Below are 19135 nucleotides of genomic sequence, written 5' to 3' on the forward strand. Positions count from 1 at the left end.
CCTAAACAAACACAGGGAGAGCATGTGAAACTCTATACAGACAAGCTCAGGACTGAACCTGAGACTCTGAAGCTTTAAGGCAGCAACACTACCCACCACCAAATTCACATCAAATCTGACAAAGGTGACATTTATTAAATCTTATCAAATAGTAATAATTTAGGAACAGTGCCTTTATGAACACAGAGTATAACGATACAATAAGTGATGAAAATATATTCAAGTTAGAAGACAGATTACAGGACCATGAAAAGAATGTCACTGCTTGTTAACATCTCAGTCTCTCAGGCCACAGGGCACTGACCACTATGCTCCTGACACACAGGACCTCACAACAGCAGCTCTGGTGCTCTCCAGTATCCACTCCAGGGTGATTCATGCAGCTCAAATTTGAACAGCTCACCTCCAATGAGCTCTAAAAGACTCCAGGTGCAAGTCAAAAACTGTTCTTCCAAAGCCAGGAAAGCTACACAGAGATATACATGGACAAGGATGAGTTCAGATGCTCCAACCAACAGACTGCAAAAAAAATCCACAGACTGAATCACAGTGTCTTGAAATCAAATAATACTGTGACCAACACTACATTGCAGGATCCTTAACTAACTATAAAAACATACAGTTCCAGAAAAATGCGTTTATGAAAGGTGTCAAGTGAACAGCAAGCAAGGTTTTGTAGGCTTAGGCTACAATTTATCGACTATGATTTGTTTTACCCCTGCTTACATGTTCAATGCAAATGATGCAAAACAATTATTAGCAAACACACACGCAATATAACCAGACTGCATCGAAGCTGTCTCATATATCCTATTTTATTGACCAAAATGCACCTCACTTTTTCTTTTTCTTTTTATCTCTTCCACTGTTTTCGACAGGGTGAGGAGTTCAGCTACAGCAGACAATCCACAGGGATGAGCATACCTCCAGCATAAGTCTTCTTTCATCATAGAGCTGAACCCGCTGACCCCTTTCTTCAAACATTATAACCAACCAAGGCCTTGCTATATACTCAAGAGCACAGAATAATGGGTGTAACACATACTTTCGGCATCCAGCACTACACACCTAGTTTAACAAGAAATTTTTGCCATCCTCCAGAAAATGTGTTATTCTACATGTGAAGTGACAACCATGATTAGGTTCTCCTACTTCATCTTCCTCAACATAAGTGTGAAGGACAGAAGCCTTGCTCAGTCTCCTACTGGCTGATACATGTTTTTAGAGTATGCTCCACCAAACGTCAAAACCTGGAAAACTTTTTATTAGACACATTTACATGTCTGAACTAGGGCTGCAACTAACGGTTATATCCATAATTGAATAGTTGGTCGATTATTCAATTATTCGGGGGGGAAACTTTCAGTACTTTTTTTTCGTTTATTTAAAATAATATCCACAAACTGAGTGTTACAAATATAAACTTCAGACTAAAACTTTAAACTGTTTGTCCAATTATATAAGACTGTAAGGAACCCAATACACAGACACACACCAGAATATATATTATTCATTTAGGACTGTAGTTTAATTCAGTGCTTTTTGTGCATCAAAAAAAATAATGCATAAAGACTTGTATATAACTTACTTGCGCTACACTGTACATCGCCGTGTCTACACTGCGATTGAGGAGCAAAGCGGCCTTGTTACTAACAGATCACTTCTGTTATAATAAACAACAGAATTTACACTGCAAGTGCACAAATACGGCATTTGATGACAATAAACTGGAATTAAACTAAATCTTTTAAGCAACTTGTACCAGTTTCCCCAAGCCCTTGCACACAGTGGAGCATTTTGGATATAAAAAGTTTGTGCTCATGCATCACTGTTGTGCTTCAGTGCTACACGAGCTTCACTTTGTAACATTTGCAGGTTACAGTCTTCTTAATTGTGTTTAATATAAAATGCACCCCTGCCTTAAAGGACTTGGAGGTCGCACACTTTCTTCCTCAGTCACTTGACAATTACGTCTCCGTCTGATGGTGACTGAGGACATGTTGAGAATAAAAGGTAACATTGACAAACAGTAAACTGGAGAAAGTAATTTTAGTTGACTCTGGTTATCTGCTAAAGCTAGCGGCATCACATTACGCATGTCTGACGTCATCTGCCATCGTCTGGGAAACAGCTTATACTTCTGGTTAGGAAAAAAAAAATGCTCCAGTTCCATTTGAGATGATATTATCTTTCTAAAATTCATAGACTAGACAGTAGAGTACATAGTGCATAGTGTAAGTTTATAGTACGTCATTTGGGACATAGCTTTAGTATTTATTCTCTGATGTGTGTTTTCAGAACAGAAGTAATGTAGTGAGTAAATGTACCGCGCACAGACCAACTAATCAATAATGAGATTCGTTGACAACGATTTTCATAATCGATTTTATCCATTAGTTAGTTGACACAGTCGTGCATGTCGTCTATGAACTCAATAGTAACATGTTTTTAATTGATTTACACAGCCCTAGAGCAGCAGAAATGTTATATTGTACACTCTGTGATACAGATACAAATAGTACATCATGAACAATAGGCATTTAACACTGGACGACAAATTGGTAGTCCAAAACAACTAAACTATAACATCAAAAAGCAAGGTAGACTCCGCGTGTCACTATGAGACTCTTCAAGTTTCACTTATGCTTGCTTGAGTTTAACTGGCTTTTCGTTAAATAATACAGAGGGTATTTCCTAACATGCATACAGAGACAGTGATGAGGGAACAGCACCAGGGCCAACATTTAGAAAACCTTTAGTCTCCTCTCTAGGAAGCATCCAAAAATGGCTTTCAAAATGGCCCTTTGTGACAGATACAACCAATTATAAGACTGAATGGATCAGAAAACAAAAAAGAACAGACTACATGAAGAATGCAAGGCATATGAAAAGACTACAATGACAAAACACACACTATCCTGGCTATGTTCAAAAAGTTCATTTAGTGCAGTTTGTTTTCCCAGACACAAAGTCGGGCTAACAGAAAGTGTACTTGGACTACCTGATATGAGAAGCTGTTAACCCAGCAGACTACTATATTCATCTCCAATTTGTCCACCCCAAGTTAAGACTTGACTGACTTGTAGTACAACGGCAACAGAAAAAAAATGAAAATGAAGCTGAAGAGAGGAGTATTAATGAAATGCAATACTGGGACACAAGCTACCACATACATTACTTCACATTATACTTTTACTTACTAAGACTCAATCACGTCGTCTGATGGCAGCTTTTATTGAACAGCTTTTAGAACCAGTTTCTGCTTGGAACTTTTTTGTTTAGGGCTTTTTTTTGTTAATTGTTGTTAACATTATTGTCCACGCAATACTGACAGCAGTAGGCCTGCCAATTATTAAATAATCACGTAATCATAATTGTTTCAGTTGATCACAATGATCAAAGTGATCATGAGTCAGTATATGAAAACAACAATTCCATTCATGTTTTCCTATAAATACATGCACTCACCAAACACAATGTTCATTCTTAATGAATTTCTTCATTTAATTATATTTTAATCATTATTTTTAGTCGAATGCTTCAATGTACAAGGTGTCCAAAAATTATCTTTACAACTTTTATCCAATATAAAAAGTCAACTAGGAATACTGGGATTGTCACATTTTATAGAGAAACACATTAAGACTTTCTGAATACCATGTTTTGACACCACAACACTGGGGCTTGATTGTCCATGAGTCTCTGAATAACACGTTTCCAAATTGGTAGAGGCGCCATTCTTTGGTCAGCTAGATTGTCCGACATCACATCACACCCTGCGATTTCCTTCTTTGAGAATTTCTCAAAGATTTTGTGTACAACACTTAGGTGACAGATATTGATGAACTGAAGGCAAGAATCAGAGCTGCTATTGAAAACATACATGACAACATTTACATTATTGCCTGGATTAGAAAACACAGCAACTATTGCGTATCACTAATGCTGCTAACATTGAATGTTACTTTAAGAGGAAAAAAAAAACCACTTTGGGATCTGTGTGTCTAAATGTCCTTGAATGGTAATTCTGTGTGTGTTAGTAAATATTTAATTTAGCATGTTGTAAAAATAAATAAATAAATAAATAAATAAATAAATAAGACACACTGTATTAACTATTTTTGCCATGTTTCTATGATTTGTAATATTTAGTCACTCTAACAAATGTTTTAGATGATCAGATTTACTACATTAACGCACACTGATGCATTTACATATCTTTTGCTACAGTATGGTACATTGTTTCTTATTATTTGTGCTAAGTCTCCTCTTATGCAGTCAGAATACAGACAAAAATTCTTATATGCTTTTGGTATTGATAAATGACTGTCCATGTGTATTACTTCTACTCTTATGATTATAATAGTGTCAAGGGAAACAGAAAAAAATAGTAAATTACAATTCTTTGTATGACAATCAGTCAAAATTCCACAGTTGTGACGTGCTTATTCAGTAGCCTGCAATATTGCAAATGAGCGCTTGAACAAACAAAAAGACATTGTTTTTATGGTGTTCTGTGATCACTCTGAAAAATCTTAGAGCTTCCAGATACAGAGGGTTTCTGTGGGTGTTTTGGTGAGAAACAAAAAAAAAGGCAATCCATTTTGGACAAATGACTGCAGAGCGATCTTTAATCATGAAAAAACACAGCATCACCATATAGCTCTATTATATTGCAAGGCACATTGCAATATACATTTGAAAGTAAGGCCAATTCTTTTGCTTTTATTATAAACTGAACACATTTATGAGATATGAGATTAATTGAGGCGATAGCCACAGCCGTGCTTTCGTCAGCTGATGTTCATGGACGTCCACTTCTCAGTTGGTCCGCAACACTTCCACTCTTTTCGAATTTGTTAATAAGTTTGGCAACAGTGTTGTGTGTGTGATGTGTTTGTCATGTTTCCTGTTAAATCCATTGCAACCTTGTGACAACTTCCCGATCCAGCCATGAGAATGATTTCAATACGTTCTTATTTTGTCAAAGGCGTTCTTAAAGGCTATCTGAAAAATATATTAACTAAATATGAACTAAGTATAAAAATGTTGGAAGACATTTTGCTAAAAAAAAAAAATAATAATAATAATAATAATAAGGTGTTAATTTCCCCTATATATGGAGTAGGGATGCAACTAACGATTATTTTGATAATCGATTAATCTGTCGATTGTTTCTTCGATTAATCAATTAGTTGGATTAAAAGGCCAATTTTTATTTTCTGTTTTTTTTGTTTTTGTTTTTTTTTAAAGGTGTTATTTCACATTCTGCCCAATGTTGTCCTTCAAACATTGTGCAAATTGAAGGCTATGAAAAAGGTATTAAATGTATCTATATGGGCTATGCTATACATTGTGCAAAGGATTTTTAAAAATATTAATATTAATATTTTGAAAACAAAAAAAATCTGATTGTCCACAAGCTTTAAAGCAGAAGTTAAATCACTATATTAAAAATGCTAAAAAAGTTTCTATTTTTAATATTCTGCAGTAACACACACATTCACTCGTTTGAACACAGTAATATTACTTTATTCTGTAAATGTACGACACTTCTTACATTTCTTTACAATTCCATGTTCTAACCCCATTACAGTTACTGCTCTCATAAAAAACACCATTACTTTTGTTTCTGAATATCGCTAAATATAGCAACAAACAACATATTTGATCAAAGTGAATATTTTAGTCAGAGTTATTGCGCTTCCTTTCTGTTGCACTGTTTGACTGACGCGCATGCGTGGACTCGCGCTCATTCAGTGAAGTTTAATGGAGACTCACTCGCTGTCAGGACGAGACTTTATGTAAAATGGAAATACTGGTGTGAATTTCTAACATTTAGAGATAAGGATGTAAAGGTAAAAATGTCATTAAACATTTAAAACATTAAACAGCAAACACATCTGTCGCAGCATCTGACACTACAAGCCACGTTAATACACTTACGAGTTTGTTTGAAGCGCTTAATATAAAACATTCTCATGTTTTAGACAACCTGGATCGTGCACTTTTCCCCCAGCAGCTCACTCTGTGACCTCAGCTGTTTTCCAGATGTGTTTTATTCATAGACATGCATTTTTCACCATAGTGAAATGACGTCACTGACGGGGGATTTTCCACAGTGACATCACAGACCCAACTAATCCATAATAAAATTTGTTGTAGATTATTTAAATTATCGATTATTATCGATTTTATCGATTGGTTGTTGCAGCCTTAGTATGGAGTCTTTTGGGACACCATGTACTCCATTTTAAAGTTTGTTTATCTAAATATTATTACGTTAGCAGTTTCAGCCCCCACAGCACCCCTGCTTCCTGCTCCCTTTACTATGTCTTTGTGATAAACAAAGGCGGAGCGAGTGTCATTAAAAATAAATAGGTGTAGACCACTGACTGAGACAGCTCTGTTGGAGTTACCTAAAAGATACAGCTAGCCTTAACATAAAGCCCTTAAACCTATTTTATATTCACCTCAGCTCTAAATTACTCGTACATATCATCATTTATTACACATACATGCTCATCATTTATATGGCTCATTTATGTCTACTGCACTACCAATTAAGCGCAGAACACAGTGATTACTCACAGTTCTTTGCTTACAGTATACTCTCCTGGCCCACTAATGCCAGTTATTCATACCATGAGGCTGCAGCCAGAAAAGGCACTGCAGCACACACACAAAGAGCAATTAGGACCTGAGAGCTGAGCCGAGGTGTGTGAATCTGTCAGTGTGAATCTCTCAGGTGCAAACAGACACTGCATTCTCAGAAGCTAATGAAGAGAAAGTCACACACTGGATTCCATTTCAAATGAGCACGGAGTTCACTGAGTATTGCTATGAAACATGTTTGCACTGTATGTGCTACATACTGAGCTCATCAATCAGGCTGACCTAGATGCGCTTTTCACTTTGTTCTGTATGAACAAAACTTTTAAATCTTTTGAAGGGAGGAACACAACCTTTACACTCTTCAAAAAAATTAAGCCAACTGCACACATTCATGCTGCTCTGGGCAGCTCTTCTCTGATTACTTTTTTAGAGGACAATGGGATAATATTTCATTCGCCCTCAAACCACTGAGAGCACTGAAATACTAATCCTGAGAGTGTGATGTTCCCAAAAATAAATAAATAAATAAATAAAAGGGGTGATGTGCATAAGGTCATAAATAAATTAAGCCAAATGAAATGGAACAGTAACGAATTTAAGCATAAGACTAGCTAGTATAATCACTGTAAATTAAATGTACAGTTTAATTAACTGTAGTAAATAATCAAGGCTTATTGAACAATGTAACATGTCTGCCAAGCATCCTCGTTATAGGGTTCCAAGTTTTTCCTTCAAATCTAAAACTAAGAAATTATGATTTTCATACATTTTCCTGGAGTTTAGAGTAGTAGCAGTGCAGTCATTAATATTTATACTGCATAATATGCCTCCCATCCTTCAGGCTGTGAAACTGTTTATTTTCAGCTCAACTTTATGTATGCATGCATGAGCAGCAGCTCATGTGATGCCACATGTAAAACTGGGAAACAACAAATAAGACAGAATAGAGCAGAGTACAACAAACTCAAAACAAGTTGTTTCCTATGCCAAAGCTAACAAAAGATTACAAGTGAACAGAGTTTCTAATTCGTAGACCCTTGCAAAACGTTCCTAGAAAATCTACGCACAGACTGACCTGAGCAAAAAACATACACGATAGAACTTCTCCAGAGCCGTTCTATCTGCAAGACCAAGTGAATTTCTTTAGTATGTCAGATGCCAGATTGCCCTAGTTTCTTGAAAACTCACAATGCACCTCACCAAATTATCATGTTATCTGTCTGCCCTGTTTGGTACTTTAAGGAGATGCACCTACTCAAGCATTCATAATTCAAAGCCTTCTTTTAAACTTTCCCAAAAGTACAAAGATTTTCTAAACATAGCTCTAAACATTAGTGGTGCGCACAGATAAATTGGCTAAACAATGTCACCAAACCTGTACGAGACGTGATGATTCAGACAGACTAAGCCTCAATTTAAACTACAGTAATATAAGCGATGCAAGATTTATGACACAATCTGCACTTGTTTGCAACATTTCAGGCACTGGTTACGGCTACAAAATAAAATATTGTGTGCTGAGGCAAGCGAGTATATAAAAAAAAGATACAGGATATGTTTAGCAAAAGATGTCTTGCTCTTACATAACATCGCTCTGAAAATGAATTATCTGGTTTGAAAGTGCATAATGCAGTAATACTGCTATGCCAAGTCAGCAGAAGAAAATCTAAACTGATAAAGATGGCAAAATCACACCATACTTACATGACCATGTACAGCAGTGTTACATACAGTTTCTATAATAACCTAGTAACTTACAGAGACTTGTATTAATCATAAACTGATGAATAAAACATGTCTTCCTTCATATGGTGAAGGCTTCTGTGAGGAGATTTTTTTAAGGAGTATTGTGGAATATAGTGGAATATATAATAACCATATAATAGTGGAATTCCACTCACTAAGCACTTTATTAGAAACACTATTATAATACTGAGTAGGACCTCCCTTTGTTTTCAAAACAGTCTCAATTCTTCATGGATTCTACAAGATGTCAAAAACATTCCTTTGAGATTCTGGTCTATGTTGGCATGATTGCATAACACAATTCCTGTAGATTTTTTAGGTGCACTTTCATGATGCAAATCTCCTGTTCTATCACATCCCAAAGGTGTTTTATTGAATTCAGAAGATGGGTAAATTGTGACCATGAAGGGATGCACATTGTCAGCAATAACACTCAAATAGATTGTGGCCTTCAAGCTTGGATTGATTGGTACTGATATTAATGGGCCCAAAGACTGCCAAGAAAACATTCCCCACACCACCTCCTGCAACTTGGACTGTTGAAACAAGGTAAATGGTCTGCACTTATATAACACTTTTTTAACCTCAGCGGTTCTACAAAGTGCTTTACAGTGTTACCCATTCAGGAGTTCGTCCGTCGATTTCGACGAAGACCGAAGTTTCCATTTCCGCCTCCATTATGGAGAGCACAAACTGGAACTCGACTTGCGCATGAATTGGATTATAGTGAGGAAGACTTGCGCAGCATCGGCCTCACTCTCACTTCCCGGTGACCACCATGATCCAGTGGCAAGACTGAGTCAAGATGACTGAAGATGGCCCCCGGGCACAGTGATTCATACACCCATTGATACTACGGACACTTTTGGAAATGCCAATCCGAAATGCCAATCCTACCATGCATGTCTTTGGGCTGGGGGAGGAAACCGGAGTACCCGGAGGAAACCCCCGCAGCACGGGGAGAACATGCAAACTCCGCATACACAGGGCCACGGTGTGAATTGAACCCCCAACCCTGGTGTGAGGCAAATGTGCTAACCACTAAGCCACCATGAGCCCTGGTACCCATACACACACACCAAGGATACTTCAGCAGGTGGGCCGGGAATCGAACCGCCAACCATACGATTAGTGGACAACCCGCTCTACCACCTGAGCCACAAGGCAGGTTGGATCCATGGATTCATGCTGTTGGCACCAAATTCTGACCTGACCATCTTAGCAGAAATCAAGATTGCGTTTTTCCAGTCTTCAACTGTCGAGTTGTGGTGAGTCTGTGCCCACCGCAGCCTCCGCTTTCTGTTCTTGGCTGACAGAAGTGGAACCTGATGTCGTCTTCTGCTATTGTAGCCCATCCACCTCAAAGTTTGATGTGTTGTGCATTCTGAGATTCTTTTCTGCTCACCATAATTGTTCAGAGTGGATATCAGAGTTACTGTAGCCTTTCTGTCAGCTCAAAACAGTCTGGCATTTCTCTGTTTACCTCTCTCATCAACAAGGAGTTTCTGTCGCAGAACTGACACTCACTGGATATTTTTTTCTTTATTGCACCATTCTGAGTAAACTATAGAAACTGTTGCGTGTGAAAATCCCCGGAGATCAGCAGTTATAGAAATACCAAATTTGGGTTTGAGATCAAAATATGAACTGGAGACAACAGGTCAGAATTTCAGCTTTTATTTGCTGATATTTACATCTAGATGTGTTAAACAACTTAGAACATGGCTGCTTTTGTTTTAGCCCACACATTTTTAAGTGATCAAAAATATTGGTACATATGACTGACAAGTGTTTCTTGTTACCCAGGTGTGCCTTGTTACATTGATTATTTAAACAATTAATAGTTCTGAATGTCTACTCTAGGTTTGAGTCCTGGGTTTTTGCATGTGAAGACTGCATGTGATGTTAAAAAGGATAAACCAACATGAAGACCAGAGAACTGTCTATGGGAGAAAAGCAAGCCATTCTGAAGCTGTGAAAAGAGGGAAAATCAATCAGAGGCATTGCTCAAACATTCGACATAACCAATACGACAATTAGGAATGTCCTGAAAAAGAAAGAAACCACTGGTGTACTACAACCAGACATGGAACAGGTTGGTCAAGGAAAAAAATCAGTAGTTCATCACAAACATTGTTGTTTTTGGGTTTTTCTTCCCAGCTCTCACAGTCAGTGAGTGCAGTAGGGCAGTACACGATTTTGGATGCAGCCAATGACTTACCTGCCATAGATAAACTGTGATTATGTTTAAAACTACATGTGAACTGATTCTGCTATTACTCATCTCTAGCTGTTTCACTTTGAACCATATAAGCGATACATCAGCAGACACATCCTTCAGTAAAAATGCAAAAACATTTTTACATGCAAGAGCATGCGCCAGTAAAGATTCTGTTCTGCAGAGCTGCATTTCATCAAACAAAGCCACTGTTCAATGCACATATCAGATCGTGTAAAGCCCACACAAGTGTTCAAAGGAAGAAGTATTTCACAATGTACAAAATGATGTGCTCTATTACTAATTCAACTCTTAAGGGCAGACGAAGAAAGTGTGAAGGAGTATTTCACAGACTGCCTAGTGCTTAAGGCATGACAATGCAGGTAGAAATTACAAGTTTAGTCAGATAAATCATTTTTTATATTTTTGGATAAACTGAATGCATAACATGCCAACTCTTAAACTCTAGCAATAAAAATGTATAAACACAGAAAGAATGTGCTCATTTTACTCTTTCGTATCCATTCAGCATTATCTGAAATTCAGCAACTTTAAAAGAAGGTTTAGGCTCCAACCACTAGACACACTACAGGGCATCTGTCACTGAAAAGTTTGTCCTGCTATAAATATCATGTTATGTGTCATCATGACAAATGTCAGTCTTCTTTATACACTTACTGATGTGAGTAATTTCTTAAAATGCTGATAATCACTAGATTTATCATAGAGATTTTATACCGAAAAATGGCCTAAAAACAGCAAACTTTTCAGTAAAAGTCTTTTCTGGAGCATGTCTTCATGGGGAAATAATCATTTGAATTCTAACATCGTATAAAGACAACATTTTAGAAAAAATGCATTTTCCAAAACGTTCGGGGCTAAGATCTATTGTGATATGTAATCTATGTTTAAATAAATAAATAAATAAATAAGAAATAACCTGATGCACCAGTAGAGAGTGTTGTCTTAAATTCCAATTACACCAAAAAAAAAGACCAAACATACCAAAACAGCTAATAAATACAGTTGTGCCCAAAAGTTTGCATACCCCTTGCAGAATCTGCTAAATCTTAATACTGTTAACAAAATAAGAGGGACCATAAAAATCCCATGTTGTTGTTTATTTAGTCCTGTCCTGAATAAGCTATTTCACATAGCAGATGTTTACATATAGTCCACAAGACAAGATAATAGCTGCATTTATAAAAATTACCCTGTTCAAAAGTTTAGATACCCTTGATTATTAATACTGTGTCGTTACCTGGATGATCCACGACTGTTTTTATGTTTTGTGATGGTTGTTCATGAGACACTGATCATCCTGTTCAAAAAGTTTACATCCCCCTGGCTCTTAATGCATCGTGTTGCCTTCTTGATTATCAGTGAATGTGTGCACCTTATATAATAGTTGTGTACGAGTCACTCACTTGTCCTCAGTGTGAAAAGATGGATCTCAACATCATATAGCCGCTGTTGGAAAGGGGTCAAATATGTAGAAGATGCTGGAAAAGCAGAGAATGTACAGGACCTGGTGGATTTTCCTGAAGTACAGTGTGCAGTTTAACTGCTCAGGACAAACAAGGGACTCATGAACAACTATCACAAAACAAAAAAACAGTCATGGATCATCCAGGTAACGGCACACAGTATTAAGAATCAAGGGTGTGTAAACATTTGAACGGGGTAATTTTTTATAAATTCAGCTGTTATCTTGTCTTGTGGAGTATATGTAAACATCAGCTATGTGAAATAGCTTATTCAGCACAGGACTAAATAAACAACAACATGGGATTTTTATGGTCCCTCTTATTTTGTTAACAGTATTAAGATTTAGCAGATTCTGCAAGGGGTATGCAAACTTTTGGGCACAACTGTAGATGGCAGGCAGTCATAAATACTCACAAGAAACATCAGAATAGGGGAAACTGTGATCTCAGTGACTTTGACCATGGCATGCCAGATGAGCCAGTTTGAGTATTTCAGAAACTGCTGATCTTCTGGGATTTTCACACACAACAGTCTCTAGAGTTTACACAGAATGATACGAAAAACAAAAAACATCCTGTGAGCAGCTGTTCTGAAACTCCTTGTTGATGAAAGAGGTAAGAGGACAATATCCAGACTGTTTGGAGCTGACAGGAAGTCTACAGAAATTCAAATAACCACGTTTTACAACTATGGTAAGCAGAAAAGCATCTTATAATGCACAGCATGTTGAACCCTGAGGCCAATGGGCGACAACAGCAGAAGACCACATGAAGTTCTACTCCTGAGATCCAAGAACAGGAAACTGCGGTTATAGGAAGCAGAGAAACTAGACAGTTGAAGAGTGGAAAATCATCTTCTGCCTTTTCTCCAATCTTCAACTGACCAGGATCAGTGACGCTGTTCCCACTGTAGCCTCAGATTCCTGTTCTTAGCTTGGCTGAGAGAAGCACAACTCCACGTGGTCTTCTGCTTTGTTATTCCATTCGCCTCGGGGTTTGACAGAACGCTGTGCATTCTGGTTATTTGTATTTCTGTAACCTTCCTGTCAGCTTAAATCATTCTGGCCTCTGACCTTTCTCATCAACAAGGCGGTTCCACCCGCAGATCTGCTTAACTCACTGAAAGTTTTTTCTTTCTGTCAAAACGTCAAATCATGTTCGTCTTGTTTATAGCCTACTTCCATTAAAAAGTAGCAGAACATACCCCTGAGAGTGCGGTTTTCGTTCATTTCTACTAAGTTTTACTTGACTCACACCCAAAGAATTGGTAAATCTTGGAGATTCCCTCAACTAGCTTTTTTCCCCTGTATCATTCTATGTATACTCTAGAGACTGTTGTGTGTGAAAATCAGAGGAGATCAGCAGTTTCAAAATGCTCAAATCAGCCCGTCTGGATTCCAACAACCATGCCACAGTCAAAATCATTGAGATCACATTTTTCCCCATTCTGATATTTGATGTGATCATTAACTGAAGCTCTTAACCTTCCATCCATCCATCTTCTGTACTGCTTATACTACACAGGGTCACGGGAACCTGGAGTCTATCCCAGGAAACTCGGGGCATGAAGAAGGGGACACGCTGGACGAGGGGCACAACTGTACTCATTCACAAACCCATTTGAAACGGCAATCATCCTACAACGCATGTCGTTGGACCGAGGGAGGAAACCCCTGAAGCATGGGGACAACACGCAAACTCCACGCACACAGAGTGGAGATGGGAATTGAACCCCCAACCCTGTAGGTGCGAGGCAAACATGCTCACCACTAAACCACCGTGCCTCCTGTATATCTCATTATGATTATATACAATTTAAAAAATGGTTCAACCATACAACATGCACTCATGCACGATTTGCATTTCTTTGGCGTCCATGAGAAAGAATTCAACAAACTCAATTTTGGAAAGCAGGAACGTACATACAAGTTTCAGCGCATGACCTGAATGATGGAGACTGTGGTTATGATAAATATATAACCTTCTAAAAACAACACAACCACAGGATGTGTATCACTGAGGCAGTATTTTAACCAAAGAATCTAGGGCTGGGATCTGAAATAATACTGCATGGATCCACATACTAGAAACTAGTAAGACAGAGTCCTGTGTACAGTAGTAGCCTACAGTATGCTATTTTGGATGTCTTCATTCATATTCCCATTGAGAAAGGTTTAAGGCATGGGGCACTATAACAGTACCTGCATGAAAGTTACACTAATACAAAGAATTGTTTAGAGGAAAAACTGTAACAAGTGATCCACTATCATATTCCATGTAGTTAAATGAGAAGGCAAATCACATCAGTTTAATAGCTAGGGACTCCAAAACGCACATGGATAAGACTATCGCATGCATCCATCTCCCAAAGCTGTGCGCTAGGGTCAGCGTTAAAGAAAATGAAGTGAGTTTGTGAACGTGTTAGAGAGTATGTTGAACTCACCACGAGTGTGGGCACACCGGACACCACGGCGTAGAGCAGCGCGGGCGGGATGGCGCTCGCCTCTTCCGGTCCCAGGTACGGCTTCGTGTACGCGTTGTCGTAGCAGAAAAAGCCCTGCACATGCACGTTGAACGTGTCCGTGTACTCGAAGTAGTAGGCCAGCATCACCGTCCCCGCCATGATCACCAGCTGAAAATAGAGCATGGTGGTTAAAGGTTGGCCTGAGAGCATTTACAGGTCCACAACGCTGAGGCAGAAGATTGCGGGCGTATTCATTCCTCTCGGATCTCGGCTCGGTGTTTGCCCGTGTCGACACATCAGGCTGGAGTGCGGGTGTGAGCGCAGAGCCATTGCACTCCGCGTAGTCGAGCACGCGCTCTGTGCCAGGCTGTGAGCTTCGCTCGCGCTGAGCGGAGGATGACGACGGAGAGTGACGTGAGTGCGGCGCCGCGCGTGTGCCTCACGCACTCAGCAACCTGTAAGCGCGAGCTGTTCTCATCAGTGATCAAACATCATACTTCTGCTTCTTGTCCCTACAGTTCAGATCTCACTGACGCACCGCTAAACAAGCAGTATCCAGCTGCGCTCTTAGAGGGAGAAAGTGTTGTGGCATACTGACCAAATCTTGCGCACAGCCGACTGACTGATATGCTACAGTAGAGCATGGGTTCTCAACCCTGGCCCTGGAGAACCCTTCTATTCTGCACATTTGAATGTTGGCCCTGCTTTAAAACACCCACTCAAACTCAGCATGGGCTGTTTAGTTGAATACTGAGAGCAGGAAAAACACTAAAATATGCGGGACATGGGGCACTCCTGGACCAGGATTGTGCATTAAAGGCCACACCAAACTGTGTAAAGGTCCAGATACTAATGCACTACGTTTTACAGCATTTGGCAGACACTCTTATCCAGAGCAACTTAGATTTACACATCTGAGCAGTTAAGGGCCTTGCTCAAGGGCCCAACAGTAGCAGTTTGGTGGTGCTGGGGTTTGAACTTACAACCTTCAGAGCAGTAGTGCAACACCTTAACCACTGAGCCATAAGAACCATAAGAACTGGGATGTTCAGCACTACATAATATCAAACCTGAACTTAGTTAAACCCAAAAGGGCATTTATCTGATAAACGTCTTTGGGAACATTCAGGACTTGAGCTTGCAATCATTTGGTTACATGTCTGAGGTGGCAATGTGACTGGGTCTAGTGATGCAGCACGTTTGAAAATGATTGCATTGTTTTTTAGATTCATTCATTCGTCTTCAGTAAACTGCTTTATCCTGGTCAGCTTGCAGTGGGTCCGGAGCCTATCCTGGGAACACTGGGTAGGAGGCGGGGACACCCTGAATCAGATGTCAGTCTGTTGCACCATTTACCTTAAGTAAATGCTGAAGGTATACGGACAGTTGTGGAGTTGTAGTAGTGAGTATTTCGACTAAAGTAAGTTAACCTCTTGAACTTCTGGTTTATTCATTAATCATAAAGCATATTACTCAGTAATGGCAATGAACTATTGCCACAATAATAGTAATGAGAAATGTATACACATGTAGATACAAGAGTGAATGGAAGCCTGTACCCAGCTGGGTCCTGTGAGTTTAAGGGGTTAAGTTTGAGTTTAAGTGCAATGTCATTATTTACCAATCCAGGTAACAGAATACACAGCCAAAGATTACAACAAGTTTGGTGTAGATGTAGAAGTTTGGTGTAAAACGTATTTTAAAAGGTATCTATGATAAGGTAAACAACCTATGGAAAAACTTAAAACACATCCCCAGTTAGCTCCAGTACATAGTACAGTTAGCCAAAGGGGTGGAAAGTAAGTCACAAACTACATGTATTCTATAGTACTTGAGACAGGACATGGTTCACTGTAACAGTACTTTCTTGAGTATACACTTCAGCCATCAAATGCTTTAGTCTGCAGTAGCAATGTCTGAGACAGTGGGGACAGATGATCATCCATGGCACACTATCAGGTATCTTCAGTTTTAAATACTTCAAATAACAAGTGTGAGAATTCTCTGCAAATTATGCCAAGCAAAACCCATGGAGATAATGGCATTTCACAGTCCAAATGTGTAATAATACTAAGTACATTGAATCCAGTGAAGCTAATCACGGCACTAGAATTAAGGCTAAGCAAAACACAAGAAATAGCCTCAGAATCACTGAGGGCCGGAAGAAACATTGCTAATTCCACACCCAATAAGCCAGACACTATTATTAAAATTAACATGAGCTAGAAGGTTAGTCTAGGAAGCTAGCAAGCTACTGACACCCTAACAGCATTTGAGTGAGTTAGCTAGCCAGTTAACATTACCATTACACAGTGTTGATCACTGAGAGTGTTCACTTCAGCATAGTTTACTGGTTCAAAATGTATTGCTCAGTTACACAGTTCAGTTACTCAGAACATTACTCAAACGTTTAAAATGCATTTCTCAGATATATAACCTTTTCAAATTAGTCGTGCCAATTGTAGAATTTTAAAAGTAATTTGTAAAAGCAATTACTCAAGTAATTTTTCACCAGACAACTTATTTACTTTTACTTGACTAATTTTCTTGATGTTTACTCCAGTAGCAGTATTATACTCAGGTCAGTGTGCTTTGTGCTCTTTCACCCACTGGTTAGTTCTATGCCTTTGTATTTTAATAATCTTTTTAAAATACTGCCCAGGTTTGATTACAGTTCAGTTTGTAATATAAGAGGCAGACCTAAATGATGTTTGTTGATTGGTGTCTTTTGTGTATACAAAAGGAATTGGATATAGATCCAATATCATAGTATGGCTGTGTTAAGGGTGTTTATAAGGGTGTTTCTCAGAATCATTCATAAAACTAAGTACCATGTCCCACTCCAAGATGTTCACATTAACCAAGTATAGATCCATTAACTGAGCAGGCATAATGCATGATGGGGTGATGGTTTGGTGTAGACCAAGTGTGGAGTTTCACATCTGCTCTGCTCAAAAAGGAAATAATTGTAATTGGGCAGCTGTTATTTATATCACATTGTCTCAGTGTGGGTACAGCAGAATATGAATCAGCAACAATGAAAGTATTTGTGAATTAAATATAAATTCAGAACAATACTGTGAATTAAATATGAAGTTAAAATAAAATCCAAAATGAAAACAAGAATCTGAAAATAATTGACCTTTCCCCATCACATAAAATATTGCTGTTTTTTAAGATTGAACATTTTCAAGATTTTCAAGTATTTCATGATTTGAGATGATTTATCATTTTTACTACTTAGGATCTTGCATTTGATGATATAAAAACAAACCAAAAAAAAAAAAAACACACACACACACACACACACACACACACACCCGTTATTCCCAACATGAAAAGCTTCCTTTATACTTTATACTATACTTTATTGTATACTAACAACTTAACAAGTCATGCACATGCAGTATGGGTGACAACAAAATGTTAAAGTACAAGAACAATCCTAAAATACACACTATCGTCCTAAACTCCACAGTATCAAGATGGAAAACAATAAACGTCAATGAAAGAATAATGCATTTACATTTTCTCTCCTTATCAATCAATCCAATGCTTGGATTTGATTTTTGCTTCATCTGGCAAACAATATCGATTAATTAATTCATCTTCAGTTTATATAATATATCATATCATACAATATAATTTAATAGGCTTAAATTAAATCAAAACCTATATATATATATATATATATATATATATATATATATATATATATATATATATATATATATATATATATATATATTTTAAGGAGTAAGTGGTAGAAGATGGATGGATGGATATATATATGTATTTTTTTAAAGGATTTATTTTAGCACTTCTGTCAGTGAAACAACTCAACACCTTGTTCACCTTGTTGTGTCAAGTTGTTGCAACGAGAAACAGCCTGAGGGCGCTGTGGGATACGGTATTGTGATTGAGAGGAGAAGAAGCTGATAATGAAGAGATGGAGTTAAACACAGTCGCACGTTTCCTTGATGAATACTTTGTCTTTTTGAAAGAACTACCAATAGGATGGTAAGCTAAATAATATGTTTAAAATCTAAATATTAAATAAAATAAAAAAACGCAGCTGGGTGTCATGCCTGGAGATAGCTCCTGAGATTTATAGCGTTTGCCCATTTAACACTTTTTTTTTTCTCCCACAAAGCCGACATATGGCTTCATCCAAATTTACTCCACCACCGCGGTGGCAAACTACCACCGCAGTGGTGCGGTTGTCATGACCACTGTCACACCCCTAAATGCTACATTATGCAATACTCTTTGAGATACTTTTAGATCAGTGGTTCTCAATCTTTTACAACCCATGGCCCAGAAGAGACAGACAGCAGCTCTGGAAAACCTGCGGTTTCATCCACTTGATGTAAGAAACTTTAAGCTTGGGCATGGCACATATGCTGGTTAACCAACTCTTCACTGAATATTTGTGGTTTGGTTCATGTTAACTAACTTGCTAGCTACAGTACTCATAGAGTAGCTAACAATGTTAAGTGAACATTTATTAGTGGAAAAAACAGGCAAAGGCAAGCCTTGTTGTCCAGGCTAAGGTCTGTAGGACTGCAGCTGAATAATACTGGCTTCCAAATCTCTTTAAAATGT

The 19135-nt window shown here is 38.2% G+C and overlaps 1 protein-coding gene across 1 annotated transcript in view; it reads right to left on the reverse strand.

Annotated features, from left to right (window-relative positions):
• plppr5b (phospholipid phosphatase related 5b) overlaps positions 1 to 15223 on the reverse strand; it is a 49773-nt gene extending 34550 nt beyond the window's left edge. The window contains exon 1 of the mRNA XM_053630432.1: positions 14510 to 15223. Within this exon, the coding sequence (XP_053486407.1) occupies positions 14510 to 14740 (231 nt within the window). The 5' untranslated portion in view covers positions 14741 to 15223. The remainder of the gene's footprint in view (positions 1 to 14509) is intronic.
• Positions 15224 to 19135: the final 3912 nt, after the last annotated feature.

The sequence above is a fragment of the Ictalurus furcatus genome, chromosome 1 (assembly GCF_023375685.1).
Source record: "Ictalurus furcatus strain D&B chromosome 1, Billie_1.0, whole genome shotgun sequence".
In the NCBI taxonomy this organism is placed as follows: Eukaryota; Metazoa; Chordata; class Actinopteri; order Siluriformes; family Ictaluridae; genus Ictalurus; species Ictalurus furcatus.